Below are 21,672 nucleotides of genomic sequence, written 5' to 3' on the forward strand. Positions count from 1 at the left end.
CCAGTTACTGTGGTGCGGTATGAGAGCGCTGGACTGTGACTGTCATGTAATTCTTATTGAGTCCATACTTCCTACTACTTGTAAACTAGACTTGAAAATAAAATCAGTTCACGTGACTTGAAAGTTGCCTTGATCATATGACAGGGAGCTCTTATTTTAAGTTTACCGCTTGGAGAGGAAATGCGTCGACGTGTTGTTATTCTACTTGCAGCTAAAGCTGGCCAAGAAGCAGCAGCGTGACGCACTTTCACTTTCACTGCCATGGGTGTGTGGTGGTCTCAGGCTGAGGAATAGCGATGGGCGAACTGTTTTCTTTTTATTATCTCGCACCAGATCGGCAACATAGCTCTTTTGATACAGCAGCACTGTGCTCTGAGAAAATACAAATTGTGGAAATAATACACAACATGCTGTCAAAGAGAGGCATTATTCTCGCCTCCGTTGTTCTACTCTGCTCCACAATCCACAATTACGCACGGCTGGTCGCAATCTTATCGTCATTAATGTCCAGTTGTCCACCGCTACCATGTCTCTCAATATGCACGGTAGTTCATGGATCTAATTCACTTTAAAGGCTTAAAACAATGTTCATATTACTGTTTTATTGTATTATGTTGACGTGGTTTAAAAGCTTAACACATACCCTGCCATTTAACAATACCTTCGTACTCTCATATGCCCCTGTCTCCATAGACTTCCATGTAATTCATAGTGCACGGATCATGCACACCCATGCCTAGATAATGCACCACGTGTGTCCACATTGCTCATAGCTTTCAAACAAAAAAATCCGAATGGAAATCCGTTCAGGCATTCATGAGATAGCAGCCATTATGTTTTCCTAAAATGTAAACAAAGATGGCTGCCATGTTTGAAAGATGGGGTTGCTATGGGGGTTAAACATGCAATTTCGCAATTGCTATCATGCCTACTACATCTTTTACAATTTTTTTTTCAAAAACGGGAAATTCTCTGGACTATCAGGCCTGGCAGAGAAAGACATTGAAATCCACTTTTTTTTTTTTTTTTTTTTTAACATAAACGATTCATCGACGCGTCGGATTAACCCCCGCGACTCGAGTCGACTTGATAAATCCTGAGTCGAGGACAGGCCTAAGTGCCACCATGAGGCTATTTTCTGTCCTACATAATTTGTTCAAACTACCATTCCTTTCTAGTTTTCTTTATTTTTGAGATGGTGCTAAGTGCTCCTACATCTGTCTTTGTCTGTATGTATATAAACTACCCACAAAAACTTAGGAAACGTAACTTCGGTCCATTATATCTCCCCTTGTGTTTTTTATATCATTTTTATCGTTGATTAGTCACCTTTACACCGAGGTACAGCTTGTAAGCATTGGGCATTCATTGAATGAGGAGCACAGCTAAACTTGTGGGAAGCTCCGCCAAAAAATTGCCAAAATAGCCTGCAATACTGTTCTGCTTGTATTCACTCTCGTGTTAGGCTTCGCGGACACCGAGTTTAAAATTAACAAACTGTAAAAAAGAAAATCAATTCCTTATTACTGTGGGAGAGTAAATCATTCAATGCACCAAGCAACAAAGGTGAATACCAACAGAACAGTATTGCAGGCCATTTTGACAATTTCTTCGGGGCGCTACCCACACGTTTGGCTGTGTTGCTCATTCCACAAATGCCCGATGCTTACAAGCTGTACCTCGTTGTAAAGATGACTTGGGACGATTAAAATGATATAAAACACAATACCATTATTAAAGGTGAGATATAATGGACCGAAAGTTAGGTTTCCTAACCTTTTGTGGGTGGTATATGTATGTCTGTCCCTCCGTCCTGCAGATCTTGGGATTTGCCAAGCTTCGCGGGACACTTAATGAAATGAACTCATAAAAGGCACAGCTCACTTCACACTGGGTGTGATTTCTTTTTTTAAACAATAATTCTGTCCCATCCAACAGAATTTCTCTACAAAATCTAAATAGAATAGCAAAATGGTGGTAACTATGTGTTTTGTTTGTCATAGCTGTAGACACAGATCAATTGTATTTCATTGATTTTAACAGATTTCTCTTTTTGTCTAGGATTCCAAGCTGCCTCCATCTTTAAGGAACAATCTCTTGGATCTGTTTGGCCAAATCGAACGCGAGTTTGAGAATCTGTACATCGAAAACCTAGAATGTGAGTGAGCCATTCGAGGGAAGCAAAAAAATGTGTTTATGGTTGATGCCATCAAAATCTGTCAGACACTTTTCTTTTCAAAGGCTTGGCCATACAAAAGTAGGGCTGCAACAATCAATTATCCCTCGCCAATATACAGATCCTTCTCGAAAAATTTGAATATTTGAATATTGTGTATAAGTACATTTTCTTGAAACTTTCATATATTCCTTGAAACTTTCATATATTCTAGATACATTGGACATTCAGTGAATAATCCCAAACCTTTTTTTGTTAAAACTTTGAACTTTTATGGCATACAGTTAAAACTATTACACAAGACCACTCAAACAAGGATTTATAATAGAAATGTCAACCTTCTGAAATCAGAGTTGCTTGAAGTCCAGTGGGAAGTTTCCGAAGTTAGTTATGATTTGGGGTGCTATGGCATCTGCAATGCTTTTTTTTACACAATATTCTAATTTTTCAAGAAGGATCTGTATATATCAACAAATCAATGTCAAACATTTTCATTATTTTTTTTATAATAAACTAAATTGATTTGTCTTATTTACCACTTAAGCCCTATTTTATTGCCTACTTTGTCGTACAACAGTGTCGTCCAAAAATAACCAATCGTCTTTTGTTGAAACTATTCAAAAGTATTTTGTTAAAATCTATTATTTTTGATAATGGATTAAATCGATTTGTTTGATTAACTGCTGCACCCCTAAACAAAAGTAATAAGAAGCTATCGCATCAAGGGAATCCTTGATGCGTACAGTTAATGTTTTAGTGTGATGGAACTGTGGCTGGAAATGACAAAAACCTTTGAGTTCACCTCTTCACACACTGAAGATTCACTGTATCGATCTTGCAAAGTGTTGACTGATTTGGCGATCCAGTCTCAACCTCAGACCACACTTGGCATTTGCCTACTGAGTGCCTCTCTTGCTGTGCTAATATTCCAGTGCGCCGGGAGATTGATACCCTGAACGAGCGGCTGACGGGGGATGGGCAGAACATTGAGGGGGGAGACCCCACCAAGGGAGCTCTAAAGACAAAAGGTACAGTGCACTTTTCATACCTTTATCACTGTGAAAGTTGGTGAGTATAAAAGTCAGTCTACAGTTGACATGTAGATGGCAAAATGCAACTCACTGCAAACAAACGGCAATGCTTTGCATTGTGAGTGTATCTGGTTAAAAGTCCTGGCCCGTTTATTGAGCCGTTACCAGACTTCCAGTAAAACAACACAAGTAAACTCACTGGCAACGTTTAACAAGTACGCGATGCTGGTGATTTTCCCTCATTCTTCTTTGTCTCTCCACACAGCTAGCCACAGCACCAGTCAACTCTCTCAGAAGCTAAAGACGACATACAAGGCTTCTACCAGCAAGGTAACTGGCATTCACTGTACGAGCACGCTCTATAGAGCTAACCAGATTAGCTGTCTATGTAAATATTTGAGCCGTTTTGGATTCAGGGCCGGTGGTAATGATTAGTAGCCATCAAAAGCCCCTTTGTTACTCAGTCAAAGGAGGGACCAGGGAAGGCTAGCTGAACAGTTCAGGCAGTTGATTGAAATGTTACACAATTTATGAATGTAAAAACTGTGTGAACCAAAAAACAGGAAGGAAAGACATAATCTCACAGAATACATCTTTCATTAGTGTAAGTTCTCACTTGCCTAAAGCCGTATTGTATCAGATAAAAGCCTTACATGTAATAGATTTTCAACCTATCTTCATATAATTGGCCCTCACTAATGCTCATGATAAAATGGTACAATTTTGTTCTACTCAGTCTGTGCCTTATAAGAGGTAGAGCTGACAATATTCCTCAGAAATGAAATTTGAATATTGGTCTTAGAAATTGGCCCTAATATCGAATATATTCGAATATTAATATTAATATTTTATTTCTCAATATTTTTGATTATTTTTATTTTTGTATTCTTTTTTGTACAGGGACAATACCAAAAAGTATTTATCAAATTGTAAAAACACACACACACACACACATACATATCTGTGATTATGGTAAGCTTACATTCTCACCATACCCATAACTTTCACTAGCCCCCTCCTCAAAAAAAAAAAAAAAAAAGTAAAACAAATAAAAATAATAATGAATAATTCAAATATTAATTTTCATATTCGATTGTTCATATTATTTCCATATTCGAAGAATATTCAAAATTCAAATATTAATTTGGCAGCCTTAATAAGAGGACACTTCAACAATGGCTTCCATTATAACTAGGGGTGTAACAATACATTTTAACTCATTCCCTGCCAGGCCCGATAGTCCCGAGATTATTCCAATGTCTTTCCCCGCCAGGCCCGATAGTCCCGAGAATTAAAAAAAAAAAAAAAAAAAATCAAAAAAAATTTTTTTTCAAAAATTTTTTTTGACCCCAAAAAATGGAGTAGGCATGATAGCAATCGCGAAATTGCATGTTTAACCCCCATAGCAACCCCATCTTTCAAGCATGGCAGCCATTTTGGCAGCCATCTTTGTTAAACATAGTGGCTGTTATCTCATGAATGCCTGAACGGATTTCCAATCGGATTTTTTTGTTTGAAAGCTGTGAGCAATGTGGACACACGTGGTGCATTATCTAGGCATGGGTGTGCATGATCCGTGCACACCCAATTACATGGAAGTCTATGGAGACGAATGGCAGGTGGGAGTACGGAGGTATGTTAAAATGGCGGTCAATGTGTTAATAGCGATTCGATACATTTCACGATACATGGTTGACGATAATACATGGACGATATTGGTTCATTCATGGCGATACGATTTAATGATTTAAAATCGATATAGTAACTATTTAGCAAAGAAATTAAATCTGTATGAAAAGTGTGGATAGTGCATATAAATAAGTAAACACAGTGATTATCTGGCAAATACATGGACATTGTATTTAAACACATATGGACAAACCTGCACCTTGACATGAAGAGATTACACACATTATCGATAGACCAGTGTAGCTATATGGAAAGGAAAAGTAATTAAACGCCTCCTTTTCATTTGCTTCTTAAAAATGCTGAATACAATGCACAAGTATCGATACAATTGATTATTTGCACTGACGATTCAATGCGATACAAAGTCAAACGATACGATTCCATTTTAACTGTTTCAATTTCGATATACTTATATTTTTGTCATTAAAAACGATATTTCGATGCAGTTACTAACTTAACTGAAATAGAAAGCCTGCAGTTTTTGTAAGAGTTGGATTCCCCATTGCTGATGTCATTGGTAGGTGGGTTTCTGCCTCCTCTGAGGCACAGATGGTGTAGTAGACAAAGATGGGACCATATTATGATGAGGCATTAGTGAGGACCAGTTATATGAAGAAATTGAAGATAGGTTGAAAATGGGTGGAGTCGTCCTTTAACACACTTTGTAATGATCTTCAACACTGACCATATGCTACAATGCATTTTCTTTTTTAAATGTCCTCTTCCTCTCAATCTCTCGCCGACATAGTGTTTGTACGCTTTCCAAGGCAAAGTAGGTGGACCTTGCAACTTCAATGTGGCCACATTGATGTTGGGTGGAGATTCATGGGTAACTGAACGGAGCTCCGTTTGTCACTAAGCATGATGGGAGATGATGGCGACGGGCTGAATTCTTGAAAGAAGTCTGACCTTGACTCCTTGTGTCCTCGCTCTCTCTGAAGAGATTTGGGGAGAACGACTGTGTTCCTATTGTCTAGATCAGTGGTTCTCAGTCTGTGGGCCAGGGACCATTGGTGGGCCGCCAAATTGGCAGAATATTACGAATTTAATGATAATATAAAGCCCCTTTTTCCACTGCAAGGTTGGTTCTGGTTTTGTTTACATTGCGTACGGCCCGGTTCCAGACAAGGTTCCTGCTGGAACCTTTTTTAGGTCCTGCTCCTGAGGTAGAACTAAACTTGAGTTCTGGGAACCTGGTCTTTTTTTGGGACCTTCCCGTTTAGTTCTGGTTATATGGAAACGTAAGCAGAACTTGGTCCCAGAACTTCACAGGTTCTTGAAAGTTCTTGTTTCTGGAAAGTTCTGGGTTGCCCTACAGTGGAAATGGGGCTTTACATTAATATAAAAATAATAGCCAGAACAAAAACTATTGATTGATCATTAAACTAAACATCATTTTCAAGTGGGCCCTGATCCAGACAAGGTTGAGAAGCACTGATCTAGATGATATGTCACTCCTAATTCAGTCACATTTCATGCTAGTAGGTTTTTGACTGGCTTCATGTTCAGTAGAAGTTAAGCATTTATTTAACCAGAAGATCTGTCTCCAGCGTTCAGGGTTTTCCCTACAGTTCTCAGTTACATACAATCAAAAATGACTTGATAAAAAATATCACACTGAATTCTGGAGAAGTAATAGAACTATGACAAGGCATTCACTATCAAAGTGTTTTAGACCAGGGTGATTGAGCATTCGGCATGAATCAGTGCACAAAATGACAATGTTCTCTTAAAAGCATAAAGTTTGTCCTTTCCTTTCCTCATTAGCATGTGTTTCCACGAGACGGGAAAGGAATCACATTTGGAAGTTAGGAAAGTGGATACAAGGGTTCAAGAGAGGACTTCACGGATTAACCTCCTTTTGAAACTTGCTAATAATGTACAGCTAACGTGTCATCTGGTTGAGATACGTGACCTCAGACTAATGAAGGGACGTGGCACTAATGCAAACGGTCTGCACTAACCTGAAGGTCCCTGATTACCATGTGGGTTTGCCTGTTCCTGGCCTTCACTTAACCGGAATGGGCTGTCCTTGCAGTGTGTCCAGATTTTGCAAGAGAAACAAGTTAGTGGTCATGTCTAGAAAACAAGCCCAAAAGAAGTGACTAGGCTACATGAACACACACACACGCACATGGCTATTTAAAAATAGCACACCTGCAAGCTCACAGTGGGGCCTTTTCCACCGGCAAAGAACCGGTTCTTGTTCTTTCTCCCGCCTATGGGATGAACCAGAGGTGTGCTTTTCCACCGAGAACCGGAGTTGGTTCCGAACCGTAAAAGTTGGTTCGGAACCGGAACCACAAAATCCTTGTTTTTTTGTGGTTCCAGAGCCAAATCCTTGGCTCTGGTTCAATCTGGTGGAAAAGCGAGCCGGTTCGCAAGAACGAACCAAGGTTCCCAAGAAAGTTGAACCGGCACTGGTTCTGGAACCGGTTCTTTGCCGGTGAAAAAGGCCCCATAGTGTCAAATTGTGAGCTTTAGATCTGCTATTTCCAAAAATTATGAAAAGTGAAATATTTGTGGGGAGAACGACAGTAGGAGTAGGAGCAAGCCCAAATATAAGCTACACTTTAGAAACAAGCCACACAAAAAAAATACCAATAAGCGACTTTACAGAAAAATAAGCCCAAAGTCTCTTATAATAAGCAGAGATGGCAAAACTATATCCTTGTTGCATCTAGTCTTATACTTCATCGCACGCCACGTCGCTGACATTTTTCACCTAAAAATCAGCGAGCGACATGGTCATATGACAAAGTATGAATTAGTCAGTTGTGTTTTGGTTGGCCTGTGTGCTCTTTTCACGGGAGATGATCTAGACGCACTAGCATTCCGAACGTCAAAACTCACTCCAGAATGAAAGTGTAGTAGGATTCCTCACAAAGGCACTTGGAGTTGGAACCTAGATGCTTTGCTGCTGCATCTAATGGCAAATAACTGTAGCTTACCGCTTTGTTCAGCCTTCAGTAGCATGAACAGTAGAACAACAGTGTGTTTTCATTCATGTCATTCATGTCACCAAGCTGTAGACGAGACAGGTTGTGATGGATACATTGGGATTCCATTTCACTCGTCTACCAGCATAAATAATCCAGTAGCCTAAGCCTACAGTACAGTTTACAGTTTAGGCATTTAGCAGACGCTTTTAATCCAAAGCGATTTACAATAAGCAGATACAACATCACAATAATAAACAAGATAATATGTAGTTAAGAGTTGATGTATAATTACTGTACTTCAATTATACAAAATTATTTGAAGTTCATCTTAGGTCTCATTGTAGCACAGATGGGTTTAGTTTGGCTCTGGTACAGGTCCAGGGAGAGTCCTCATCTCTTTCTCTCGTTTTCTCCTCCTTCTGTCACTCTTGTTTCTATCATTCCTTTTCTCTTGATCTCTCTCTCCAGATTGTGTCTAGTTTCAAAGCCAACGCAGGTTCCAGGGCTGTGTGTCAGTTGGTGAAGGAGTATGTGGGCCATAGGGATGGCATCTGGGACCTCAGTATAACCCGGACACCGCCCGTGGTCCTCGGAACCGCCTCTGCAGGTACACCAACACCTGACCTTTTAAAGTAATACAGCTATACTGCGCTGACTGGGAACCCACGGCTCTATCCTTGCCGCCCCCCACCCTCCTTTTATTCCCTCTACTTCAAATCTTCTCAGATCCACAAGCTCACTCGTGGGTTGGCTATTTTGGCTGAATGTGGCTGAATGTTGGCCTATTATGGCATGCCCAGAGCAGGGACACTAAGGTGGTTAGGTGTTTATTACATTACTTTATTGTATACTCAATTGCAATTCGGATTGGTCAATCAACCCATTTGGACCTGTTACACCTATACGATGTTATACCTTTCAAGCTGGGAACGCCTCATTTTAGTTGCTGCTATATATCGCTGAGTTGTCAGGCAGAAACCTCTTATCTCCATATTCTAACTTATTGTTTTATTCGTAAATTAACGCGCCACTTGATCATACTAGTACAGAGTCACACAAAAGCACCAAAAGTAGCGAGAAGCGGAGATCTCAGATTGTAGATCTACTACTTTAGCTATTTTTTTAATTGAATCCTGAAAAGTAACAGTTTTGGACTTTTCAGAAAACGTGGGTAGAATTTAGATGGAGTTTTTAGAATCGGCCACCAATCTATCCCTCTACATAGTGATTCAAGTAGTTAAAGTATCTTTTTGTGAAGTTGACCACTGAAACTACATACTATTTTGGGCCAAAAATAAACTAAGTAACTAACTTATTTGACCATTGCAGTGATCAAGCAGCTACTGCCACACAGTTGGCCTTGGTGTAGTAGTTCATATGGTGTAGTAGTGCGTGAGTAGATTTTTACACACACACACACACACACACACACGGATTGGAATCTATGCCTCTATTTACGTTGTGCGCGCGTGTGTGTTGTCCTTGGGAGGGGAACAGCCTACTGTCCATACTCGGCTGTGTGCAATTATTAACACATGTTTAGAGGAGTTGTAACTCAAATGATTGTAGAAGTTACCTGGCTAATGAGTAATCCTGCTTAGTGCAATACCCCACCTGGACTCTAGGATCTGTCTAACTGATAGACATTATAGTATACGCAGTATTACATTCTTAGGGGTATGATCTGTGAACAAGTGGGCTCTTTTGCAATCATCATCATTGTAACACACCTTCTTTCCTTGTTAGACCACTCGACTCTGCTCTGGAGTATAGAGACAGGAAAATGTCTGCTAAGATACGCTGGCCATGCAGGATCAGGTAAGGTTTTCTTCCAGTAGTAAGTGATAATACAATGCTAATGCAAGTTCAAATAGGCTATTATTCACCCTGAATTCAATTCACAATGAGCTTGTTATAAAAAGAAATTTGGGCGGAGCACTGAAAATGTTCTATATAATGGAAGCAAAAACTGCTGTGTGTGTGCTTTCTCACCTACAGTCAACTCCATCAAGTTTCACCCCACAGAACAGATGGCCCTCACAGGTATGTAGGCATGGATTATTTTGTGTATTTGTGTTTATGCAAAGGTACATAATGTATGTACAGTTAGGGCTGTCACAATATGACATTTTACATGACGATTAATTGTCACTCAAATAATTGGCGATTAACGATTTAATTGTGTATTTGTCGTTGATAATTACATTTCTGTTTGGCTTTTAGGCTTTGAAGTTGCATATGGTAGATATGACACATAACCTAAATATACAAATACATTACTGACATATTTGACAACTTACTACTTAAAAAATAACATTGATAGTGGAAATAGATCTGCTATTTCCACTATTTTTTACTTTAAAAAGATATATACGAACATTTTTCAACATGGAAACGATTATGACGATTATGAAAAATAATCACGATTATTGCGACCGTCAGGTCGCACTTACTATCAAAACCTCCACAAACTGTGAGTCAGTCCGTCCGTCCGTCCGTCCGTCCGTCCGTCCGTCAGTCTGTCTGTCACACCTCACACGTCACACTATTGCCCTGCTCATATCTCCGCAACCGTTGCCCAAAATTTTGCACACACACTCCTTGCCTGCCAAACTACAACCTCCAAGGACCCCCGGAGCTCCAGGGACCCCCAGGTCCCTGGGGGACCCCCAGATGTAAAAAATGACCAAATGACCACCCCAACGGGGCTGCTCACGGGGAATTCCCGGGGACCACCGACTCCTGGTGCACCAGAACAGATGCCAAAGTGGTGGCGCCCCCAGTGGAGGACCCCCTCCACTGCAGCTCACATAAAATGCCGTAACTCGGGCTAGGAGCGTCCGGGAGAGCCGGGGCCGGTACCTATTCGTCCGCCAAGGCAACGCGGAGACCCCACCCCTCATTTCTCACATGGCCCTCTTCTAGCGCCACCATGAGGCAGATTCTTGCAAAACACATTTTTGGACACTGCTCCTACAGATATTGCCCTAAAATCACACAAATCAGTACACAGTATGTCTACACTCATCTCATCAATATGGATGTCCCATATAGCGCCACCATCAGGCCGATTTTTTGAACCACATTTTTGGACACTGCTCCTACACATTTTGCCCTAAAATCACGCTGCGACCTGACGGTCGCTTATCTCCCGATTAGGGAATCTTACTGGTGTCAAATAATCACGATTAGACGATTGTAATAATTGTGACAGCCCTATGTACAGTATGTGTATTCATTTGTGTGTCTGCGTGTGCGTTGTGTGGCCACAGCCTCAGGGGACCAGACGGCCCACATCTGGCGCTACCAGGTGCAGCTGCCCGCCCCCCAGCCCACACCAGACGTCACTGTGAGTACTGTAGCACTCCCTCCTGTTCTGTTGTCACACCACCAGGGGCGTCACACCAAATTCTGGGCCCTGGGTGGTACAAGGATTCACTGCGGGCCCCCCATGAATGTTCATAGGGGGAGGGGGTTTAACCCATTTAGACTGGGAAGATATACAAGCTCACAGCACGGCACGAATGCTGTGCTGCGAGCTTGTAGATCTGCTATTTTTGACAAATCTGAACATTTGTGCAAGTCTTTGAATATTTCAAATCCTTCTAAGGTTTTTTGAAAAACCTACGTTTCTATGCCATTAGTGCTCAAACCTTTTTATGTCAAAGACCCCCAAAATTATATGTATTTGGCCACGGACTCCCATCTCAAAATATTTAGTTCCAGGGACCCCCCAGAATCAAAATTTGAGTTACAAATGTTCGCTTAAAAATTAAAAATTCTAAGATTTGCACAAATGTTCACGTCTTTTCAAAAATGGCAGATCTACAAGCTCACAGCGCGGCACTTGGTGCCGCGCTGTGAGCTTGTATATCTGCAATTTTTCAATAGCTAAAGTATAAAATAATTCCAGGCCCCCTCCACTTTGGGCCCTGGTAACTCAGTCCCACGCCCCTGCACACCACCCCCACATCCATCCATCCAGTCAGTCATTCCTTCAGCTAGGCAGTGAATCATTAAGGTAGCCGGCCATCTAGCCTGTCAGTCGATCATTCAGCAGGCAGTCGGACAGTCAGTCAGCCAGGCAACCAGGCAGGGAGGCAGCCATTAATTAATTCAATCAGTCGGTCAGTCAGTCAGTCAGTCAGTCAGGTAGTCATTCAACTCATTGAATAGATTAGTGAGATTAGTGAGAATAACTTTCAAAATAGTCAATGCAAATCTGCCTTCCATTACCTCAGTAGCTGCATATCTGACCAAACATCACCAAAAAGTTAGCGACACCCACAGCCCCAACACCAGAGGGAGCGCACAACCCATAAGACAAATATGGGTACATTTTCCATTCTACAACACTGCCACCCAGGTGTAGAATTCCTTGACTACCTCCCTTAAGACATGTAGCTCGCTGGCATCCTTCAAAACTGCCCTGAAAACTCACCTTTCAGGAGGCCAGAGAAGGAGGAGTTATCATTTCTCCCATAGACAGGTGAGAAGTGAGCACACCCCCCCCCCCCTTGCCTTAGCCCCACCCCTTGTTTCCCCTATCCTGTACATATTATTGAATGTTTTCTTTGCTTGCTATTTATTAAAGAAAAATTAAATACCAAGGACTTCCAACGTAAAAAAAAAAGAAGAGAAAAAAACAGTAAAAGGACTTATTTGGGATGTTCCTTTTAGGCAGGGTGTTTAACTGTACTTGTACACTACTACATTTCTACTGTATTGACTATACTTGTTCTGTTCTCAATCAATCAATGAGACAAAACTGTTTCTGTAACCCAGTACACTGTTCTCTGTTCTTGATCCTGACTGTCTTCGCCTTCAACTTTCATCTCACTTGAACAATGTGTGCCTTTGTTTCTTCCTTCTTGATCCTGTGTTTTATCATTCATGCATGCAAACACACTTGATAGACTACACAGTGGAATCCACTTTATATCTGTTGACCCAGTCCCTCTGAGTGAACAGAGCCTTCTGTCAGCCTACCCATCAGTTAACCACTAAGTTTACTTGGACCGTTCTTTCCCGTCTACTCTACACCTAATCTCTTCTCCCCAAAATTGCAGATATTGTGAGCTTGAATCAAGCAGAAATGTCTTGCAGTATTATTACCCATTTAGGCCTGAACACATTATGACGCAATATTTTATGCTTTAAATATAAGAAAATAGCAGATATACAAGCTCACAGCGCGGCACCGAGTGCCGCGCTGTGAGCTTGTAGATCTGCTATTTTTGAAAAAGTCGTGAAAATGTGTGCAAATCTTTGAATATATGTATTTTCAAAGCGAACGTTTGTAACTCAAATTTTGCTTCTGGGGGGTCCCTGGAACTAGATATTTTGAGATACGAGTCCGTGGCCAAATTCATATCATTTTTGGGGTCTTTCACATGAAAAGGTTTGAGAACCACTGACACGGTAGTCTCTCAAGAACAAACTAACTGAGCTCCAGTTAAGTGAAAAGGACCTTTTCTTTGACGATGGCTGGCCAGATTGCTGACATAGAAACCTGGGTTTTTTCCAAAAATCTTAGAAGGATTCAAAAGACACTTATAGAATCGGGTCAAAATTCAAATTTTCACGATTTTTTTAAAATAGCAGATCTACAAGCTCGCAGCGCGGCACTCGGTGCCGCGCTGTGAGCTTGTATATCTGCTATTTTTCAATAGTTAAAGCATAAAATATTGCGTCATAATGTGTTCAGGCCTAAATGGGTTAAGGATTATAATGTCAGTTGTTCTGAACGTGCTACCCCTAGGGCAGGGATACTCAAATAGCTGAACCTGTGGGTCACATTACAAGTGGCCACGGGCCAGTTGATAAAATGACAACGTTGTAGATGGGCTATTTTTGGGCAAATAGGTTTGGTGAAGACGTAAAAAAGAGCAGTCCAAGTACAGAGTGAAAGGTCAAGTTTAGTAAGTAACAACGATTTAAGTGGTTAACTCATCCAGTGCCACCACTAGATGGAGCCCAACTCCTGCTCAATGGCCGAGCTAAGGCCCATTGACCAGCGCTGTAGCTGCGCAAGCCCTGCACAGCCATGACGTGCGCGATGATTTTCGTGCGTGTCCTCACTATGCGCCAGAAGGCCTTGGCTTCCATTACCTCTAGGCTAATGTTATTGTTAGAAGCACATTTTTCCGCTATTTTGCCGCGAATAAAGGCTGTCCTCTTCCAGAAAAGCATAGATTCAGAGAAAATGGGCTTCAAAGTTGGCCATCTGCATTGGATTACATTGAATAAATCGGCGGAATATGACGATACTAACGTTAGTAAACGTAGGACGACCTCGGACCACCTACGTTTTCAAGAATCAGCTCACGGTAAGGACCAAAGCACAGCGTCGCTTGCCGACAAAAAGAGCCGAACTAGTTCGGGATCGGCACTCCAAATTGCGTCGCTGGCCGACAAATTTGAGCCGAACTAGTTCGGGATAGGCACTAGAAGAGTTAAAAGTCTGAAAGAAAAACACATCAACACGAATCTAACGGACTGATGACAGTTCTGTCAAACAAGTTTATGAATCGATCTATGAAATCGATTAAAGTCTGTATCACATATTTATACAATATGTAGAGGGGGTCCCTGCTTCATGTCTCTCTTAGCTAAGGGGTCCTTGGCCTGAAAACGTTGAAGACCCCCGCCATAAAAGAAGCCTTATCCTTCCTCTTCCTGTGCTCCCGCAGGCTCCGTTTGACGATGACCAGGACTCGTCGGACAGAGAGGAGGGGGAGGTGGACGGGGAGGGCCCATGCGAGGTGCCCACCATCCGAGTGGCCACTGCCACGCTGCGGAGCCACCAGGGCGTGGTGATCGCGGCCGACTGGCTGGTGGGAGGCAGGCAGGTGGTGACCGCCTCCTGGGACCGAGCTGCCAACCTGTACGAGGTGGAGACCTGTGAGCTGGTCCACACGCTTACCGGTAGGTCGCTTCCACCATGATGGATATTGGATATTAGAGCCAGAGCCATAGAAGGAGACAGTTGCGACTCGCTTTGATCAACACTAGTGTCATCACTCTCATACTGGATCACGCTGGTTAGGGCTAAAAAGGTCATAAACATTTCTTGTTCCCGGGTCAGTTTCCCATAGCTTCATTGGCCCAGCCGCAGATAATGGACCTTGATATGTGAAAGGTTGAAAACCACTATTGTACTGTAGGTCAAGGCTAAGTGTGTGTGTGTGTGTGTGTGTGTGTGTGTGTGTGTGTGTGTGTGTGTGTGTGTGTGTGTGTGTGTGTGTGTGTGTGTGTGTGTGTGTGTGTGTGTGTGTGTGTGTGTGTGTGTGTGTGTGTGTGTGTGTGTGTGTGTGTGTGTGTGTGTGTGTGTGTGTGTGTGTGTGTGTAGGACATGACCAGGAGCTGACCCACTGCTGTACCCACGCCAGCCAGCGTCTGGTGGTCACCTCCTCCAGAGACACCACCTTCAGACTGTGGGACTTCAGAGACCCCTCCATCCACTCTGTCAACGTCTTCCAGGGCCACACCGAGTGAGTCTCACACACACAACACGTGACACACTAGGGCTGTCACAATTATTACATAATCGTCTAATCGTGATTATTTGACATAATCGTGATTATTTGACATAATTGTCATTATCGTTTCCATGTCAAAAATTATCAAAGTTATTTTTTAAGTAAGTTGTCAAATATGTCATGTCAAGTAATTTCTTTGTATATTTAGGTTATGTGTCATATCTACCATGTACAACTTCAAAGCCTAAAAGCCAAACAGAAATGTAATTATCAACGACAAAAACACAATTAAATCGTTAATCGCCAATTATTTGAGTGACAATTAATCGTCATGGTAAAATGTCATATCGTGACAGCCCTAACTCACACACACACACCTTATGCCAATGGTTCTCAACCTTTTCAGGCTGCGACCCCCAAAATAATCATATTTTAACTGGGGACCCCCCCCACCCTACAAGCACTAAGAGTCATTACATTTTGTATAACACGGTTATATTGTGAAAATAGCATGCTCACAACGCCTCACGTTTTCTATTCTATTTTCACAATATCTTCCCCTAATATTTGACAATTTGGACAATGTTTAATTTGTCATTTTAGAGGTATTAAAAAAATCCTTAAATTGTCACTTTAGAAATGTGCAGATACCCTCTATACACTTAAACTGTATGTTGGTTTGTTTACTGTTGAGTAGTGCTGCACGGTTAATCGTTTTCAAACCGAAATCGCAATTTGAAATCTCGCGATTAGCGAATCGCAAAGGCCGCGGTTTTGGCGATTTTCTGATAAGTAGACTTCCCAAGCATTATGCAGACGTTTTAATTTTAGAAATCCCTTCATAATTGACTAAGCAATGATCAAATCAAACTGTGGTGTCTTTCTGTGCTTCGTAAATAGCTGCGCATTGCTGCGCCGCGGTGACGTTGTAGCTCCACTCTCCAGAGGAGCCAAGGCGATCACACTGTCTGTCTATTACAGCACATAAAAGTTTATTTCCGTTCAAAAGGAGTACTCCAAAGCTATAGGTAGTGAATGTTCTTGTAATCATTATAAATATAACATCCTTAAATCCTTGTGCATAGAGTAAATGCTCCGTTTGTCGTAAGCTGAAAGTGAAAGTGAATTTGCGTCCCCAGAACCAGGGTTGTCAACATTGGACAGTCAGAATTCAGGAGATTCTTTTGGGGGTCTGGAAACGTTTTAACAGAGTAGATGTATTCAGGAGCATGGCAGGAGATGGGGTAAAAATTCAGGAGACTCCTGACGAATTTAGGAGTGTTGGCAAGCCTGCCCCAGCACACATGTGAAACTTTTTTTTTCTTTTTTTTTTTCTTTTGCCTTGATGAAAACAGGCAGCGACATACAGTATGGTACTTTCTTCCTTGACAATGAGAGGCATTAGTACTGAGATTTTCCTGAATATAAAAACGTTTTATATTGCTAAAGCAAAATAAAAGGGAATCTTTTGGAAATAACTGAACTGAATCAAACCATTTGCATGATTGCCAATTAGCCTAGTTACTAATAATCAATTTCTTTTTAAATGTATTACACTATAAATATTCAACGGAAGCTTTACTTAAGGTAGTGAAGTGATTTTCTTTGGTTAAAATAATTTATTATATCAACCTTTTAACATGAAACGTTTCGTTTTAACCAAAAAACTATCACTTATCCTACCTTAAAATAAATATCGCGAATCAAATCGCAATCGCAATATTAGTCAGAAAAATCGCAATTAGATATTTTCCCAAAATCGTGCAGCCCTACTGTTGAGAGAGAAAACAATGTTGCGCATTATAAGTTAATCATCTGGGGACCCCCCCAGAATAATTTGGTGACCCGGCCCACAGGTTGAGAAGCACTGCCTTATGCTACTCATCCGGCATCAAGAGAAATCTATCTATCTATCTATCTATCTAAGGATTTTCCTCACACAAATAAAATATCATTTGTCAGAAAAACTATATTTTTTATTTTTTTGAGTAAAAGATTGAAGTAGTAAAACTAGTCGATCTATAATCTCACAACGTGTCGCTTTGCCACGCGGTGTGAGCTTGTAGATTGGCTATGTTCACTACATTTTTGTCCCGGGGGGACAGCAAATTTCTCTTTTGGGTCTCGAGCTTAATAGTTTAGGAACCACTAATGTGTAAAGGCTTAATTGTAACATTGTGATTTACATTTTCATTGAGAAGCTGTGTGGTGCAATACTTGTTTCATCCACATGGTGGCACTGTAATACCATGGCTGGCCCATTCTGAGTCCATCCTTCTGTCCATGTCTTTAGCTAATTCCTGAAGCTTTGACAGGCTCTGGTATAAGGCTACAACTATCCATTATCCTCTCGATTACTTCAAGAATAATCAGAAAGGGTGTTTTACAATACAGTTATATATCAATCATTTGATTACCACTAACCAAAATTATCCAGCAGACGCGTGTAGATCAGCTATTTTCATTGATTAACTTTGCACATCTACTCTGATTCACAATGTCCCTAAAGGCATCAGCTCCACTACTTATAACCACATGAATGAACGCTAGCATCCCATGGACCATTCTTCCAGCTCTGGGTCACTCAGATCTGACAGTCTTTGAGGACTCTACGGTCTAAGGCTCCGTGCCTTCGCTGTGTTGGCACCAACGTTGCGAAACAAATTCCCCTTGAGTATTGAGTCTGCCCCAACCTTAAAGGACTATAAAGCATGCTAAAGACCTGTAGAGCAGTGGTTCTCAACCTGTGGGTCGGGACCCCCAGGGGGATCAACAAATTATTTTGGGGGTCACCAGATGATTAACTTAATGTGCAACATTGTTTTCTCACAACGGTAAACGAACCAACATAAAGATTAAGTGTATAGAGGCTACAGTATATGCACATTTCTAAAGTGACTTTTTTTTTTTTTTTTTTTAAAGATTTGTTTTGGGGCTTTTATGCCTTTATTGATAAGACTGACAGGAAATGGGGGGAGAGATGGGGAGTGACACGCGGCAAAGGTCGTCCGGATCGGGAATCGAACCACCGCCTCCGCCAGGCATCCATGCCTATGTGGTATGCGCCTGGACCAGTTGGCCAGCGGGTGCCCCTCGAAGGACTTTATAATACCTCTAAAATGACAAATTAAACTTTGGCTAAATTGTCAAATATTAGTGGCAGAAACTGTGAAAATAGCCGTGCTACATGCTCACAACGCCTCGAAACGCGGCTATTTTCACAATAGAACCGTGTTATACGAAATGTAATGCCTCAACTCTTAGTGCTCGTCAGGGTGGGGGGGTCCCCAGTTAAAATATGATTATTTTGGGGGTCACAGCCTGAAAAGGTTGAGAACCACTGCTGTAGAGGACTCTTTGTTGTTTATACGGGTTGTATGTGTTTGTTTACTACTCTCTTATTGAGAATGGCTGGCATTGTGACTGGTTTTCACGTCGTACTAGGTTAGTAGTACTAATTTGTTTTCTTCCATGTGATCTCTTTCTCTTTCCTCCGGCTGCTCCCCGGGCCGGTGTAATAGCTGGATGGGGGGGTGTGTATTATAAATACCAAACCTATGAACCTATACTTCACTTGTTGAGAAAACATTTGAAACCTTTGCTTGTGAAGACAGGGCTGACAAGTGACCCTGAGCATGCACTCAACCATGTGCAGTTTGCATATATAGGGCTTACAGAAGAGTTGAGGATGCTATACAATCACCCTACTTAACCTTTTGTTTAAGAGCCTAGAGGAGAATAAATTAAACCCATGCTAGATTGCTTCTTATTGATTTTTCCTCAGCCTTTAACACTATCCAACCCCATAATTTAGTCATGAGGCTGATAGAGCAGGGGTCTTGAACACGTTTCAGGCCAAGAACCACTTAGCTGACAGAGACGAAGCAGGACCCCCCACTACATACAGCAGTAGTCCAGTAAAAAATAAGGCTGAGGTTGGACAAAATGTTATTATTTAGTTTTTCAACTGATTCTGACAGGAAATTAGGTCTACTAGCCAGGATAAAAAAATCTACCATGATCTGCTCACTGCAAATACCCACAGTGGCCAAATCAAGTTGGGCTCCCATTGACTTTCTATACAGGAGGAAAATACCCATAAAACGCCCACAAAACTGTGGAAAAGTGATGACTCATCACTTTTCATCACTAAACCATCATTTTCTGGGGCCATTGTTAGCCCAAGGAATGTTTTTTGTGCAAAACAAATGCTTGCAATGGATTCAGCATCATGACAAACCCCTAGTTAGACCCCTCACATCCTACTTAAAGCAGATTTTTTTCTGGGTATTTTCCTCCTGTATAGAAAGTCGATGAGAGCCCAACTTGATTTGGCCGTGGGTATTTGCAGTGAGCAGATCATGGTAGATTTTTTATCCTGGCTAGTAGACCTAATTTCCTGTCAGAATAAGTTGAAAAACTAAATAATAACATTTTGTCCAACCTGAGTGTATTTTTTCCCTAGATTTACTAGACTACAGGGGTCTTCAACGTTTTCAGGCCAAGGACCCCTTAGTTGAGAGAGAGATGAAGCAGGGACCCCCACAACCTTTTCATAGATTCCATATAGTTGAATTGTTTGACAGCACAATCATCAGTGTATTTTGGATTCATGACAATTTGTGTTTTCAGATACATATTTAACCACTGGAATCGTTATTACATAACTTGACCTTTCACTCTGTACTTAGTCTGCTCTTTTTCCCCTCTACACCAAACCTCTATGCCAAAAAATAGCCGATCTACAAGCACACAACGCCTCGCAGCGCGAGGCGTTGTGAGCTTGTAGATCTGCTATTTTTAGCCAAAGTTCTCAGAATATGGACACTAGGGTTCAAGTCGTTCATATAAAAAAGGAGAAAAACGATTCTATCACAAAGATTTGGAGGACCCCCTGTAGTAACTCTGAGGACCTTCTAGGGGTCCCGGACCCCCTGTTTAAGACCCCTGATGTAGCATGAAGGATTTAATTTAAGGAGGAGAGCAGGAGGAGCAGCGATGGAGAGAGAGAGAGACAGAGAGCCGTCTCTCTTAGCCACTGTCTTCAACTTCATCTGCAACTACAGCTAACGCTCCCTGACAGCGTAGCGCGCCAGTCAAAAGAGCAGCATATTCCTGCCACCTCCCCCTTTTGCCATAATTGCCGAGTAATGACAACGGCAAGCGAGCTAACAAGCGGCAGAGAGCAAACGAGAAGTCGCGGCGAGCTTGCCTTACAAGCAGGATGACATGTCCTTTTGCTCTGCGCGTGTGCGTGCAGCGTAGTACTACTCGTGCACACGTACATCTTTTCTATGCAGATTTGATTTGCCGTTCTCTTGGTGGAATTATGTCAGCACTTAGCTCTAGTTTGAATGTCACCGCAGCACTTTAAAACCTATTTGCTGTTCCGTGCCCAAGTTGTTTTCGTTCTTTTCTGAGGACATTTAGACATCATTTAGCTGATGCTTGTATATCCACAGCAGCCTTCCCAGACCATAAACACTTTTTGGTATGCAGGACCGTGAAACATTTCCTGGATCAGAGCCCACATGAAAATCTCAAAAGCGTTTGCGGCCAACCAATTGGACGGTTAATGATCAATTAGTCTCGCGTAGCCAGACTACTATTCGGTAGGGTTAGGGTTAGGGTATCAGAAGTAGCCACTGCTGCACTGAACTGTAGTCCCAATGGAAACATAACAGAAACACACTAGCACAGACAGTCATTCGTGCAGCATATTCTTGTTATGTGTGTATAGTTTAAGAAACATTTGAAACATGGAAGTAACACCAACAACACCAGAGAAAGACAAAAAAACGCCCCAAAAAACATTGAAAGGAGACATAAGGCTTCCAGTAGGACTTGTTATCGCTGCTGCACCAAGGGAGCAGGTCCGTCACATCCGCTTTATCTCGCACTCATCGTTTGAATTTCCGTCCAGACTGTATGCCGGGAGCATTTGCAAATCGCGGAGGCAACAGTCTGGTCACGCGAGACTAATGATCAATCAATGGAGTGGGCTTGGATCAATGGAACTAACATGGTATACTTAAAAGGAGTAGTTCAGCATTACTTATTGTCTATCAATTACACATCCCATGAAGACTTGAATTCATGGAGATTCGTTTTGTTTTCTGACTGACTGAGCCAATCATTTGATGACAAGGGCATGCTGCCGGTCACCGTGACCGGCATGATTAAAATTTACCGGACATCTGATAAAAATACCGGTCATAGATATCTGTATGCATTAATGACAAGCAGGTCCGTAAATGCAGCCATAAGCATTATGTTTTGGATTGAACTGTTTGAACATAATAAGTATACACAAAATGTTAGGGCCAACTTGCACAAATACTTTACATTAATTA

At 41.7% G+C, this 21,672-nt stretch overlaps 1 protein-coding gene across 4 annotated transcripts in view; it reads left to right on the plus strand.

Moving 5' to 3' along the window:
• Nucleotides 1-21,672, plus strand: part of LOC308307257 (WD repeat-containing protein 37-like) — a 44,039-nt gene that overhangs the window by 12,608 nt on the left and 9,759 nt on the right. For all 4 annotated transcript variants that reach the window (XM_080752433.1, XM_080752431.1, XM_080752432.1 and 1 more), the window contains 9 exons: nucleotides 2,062-2,158; nucleotides 3,109-3,204; nucleotides 3,473-3,537; nucleotides 8,307-8,445; nucleotides 9,585-9,656; nucleotides 9,837-9,881; nucleotides 11,111-11,187; nucleotides 14,531-14,765; nucleotides 15,190-15,331. In XM_080752433.1, coding sequence (XP_080608559.1) covers nucleotides 2,062-2,158; nucleotides 3,109-3,204; nucleotides 3,473-3,537; nucleotides 8,307-8,445; nucleotides 9,585-9,656; nucleotides 9,837-9,881; nucleotides 11,111-11,187; nucleotides 14,531-14,765; nucleotides 15,190-15,331 — 968 coding nt within the window. The remainder of the gene's footprint in view (nucleotides 1-2,061; nucleotides 2,159-3,108; nucleotides 3,205-3,472; nucleotides 3,538-8,306; nucleotides 8,446-9,584; nucleotides 9,657-9,836; nucleotides 9,882-11,110; nucleotides 11,188-14,530; nucleotides 14,766-15,189; nucleotides 15,332-21,672) is intronic.

This window comes from Nannobrachium achirus, assembly GCF_963921795.1.
Source record: "Nannobrachium achirus genome assembly, chromosome: 21".
In the NCBI taxonomy this organism is placed as follows: Eukaryota; Metazoa; Chordata; class Actinopteri; order Myctophiformes; family Myctophidae; genus Nannobrachium; species Nannobrachium achirus.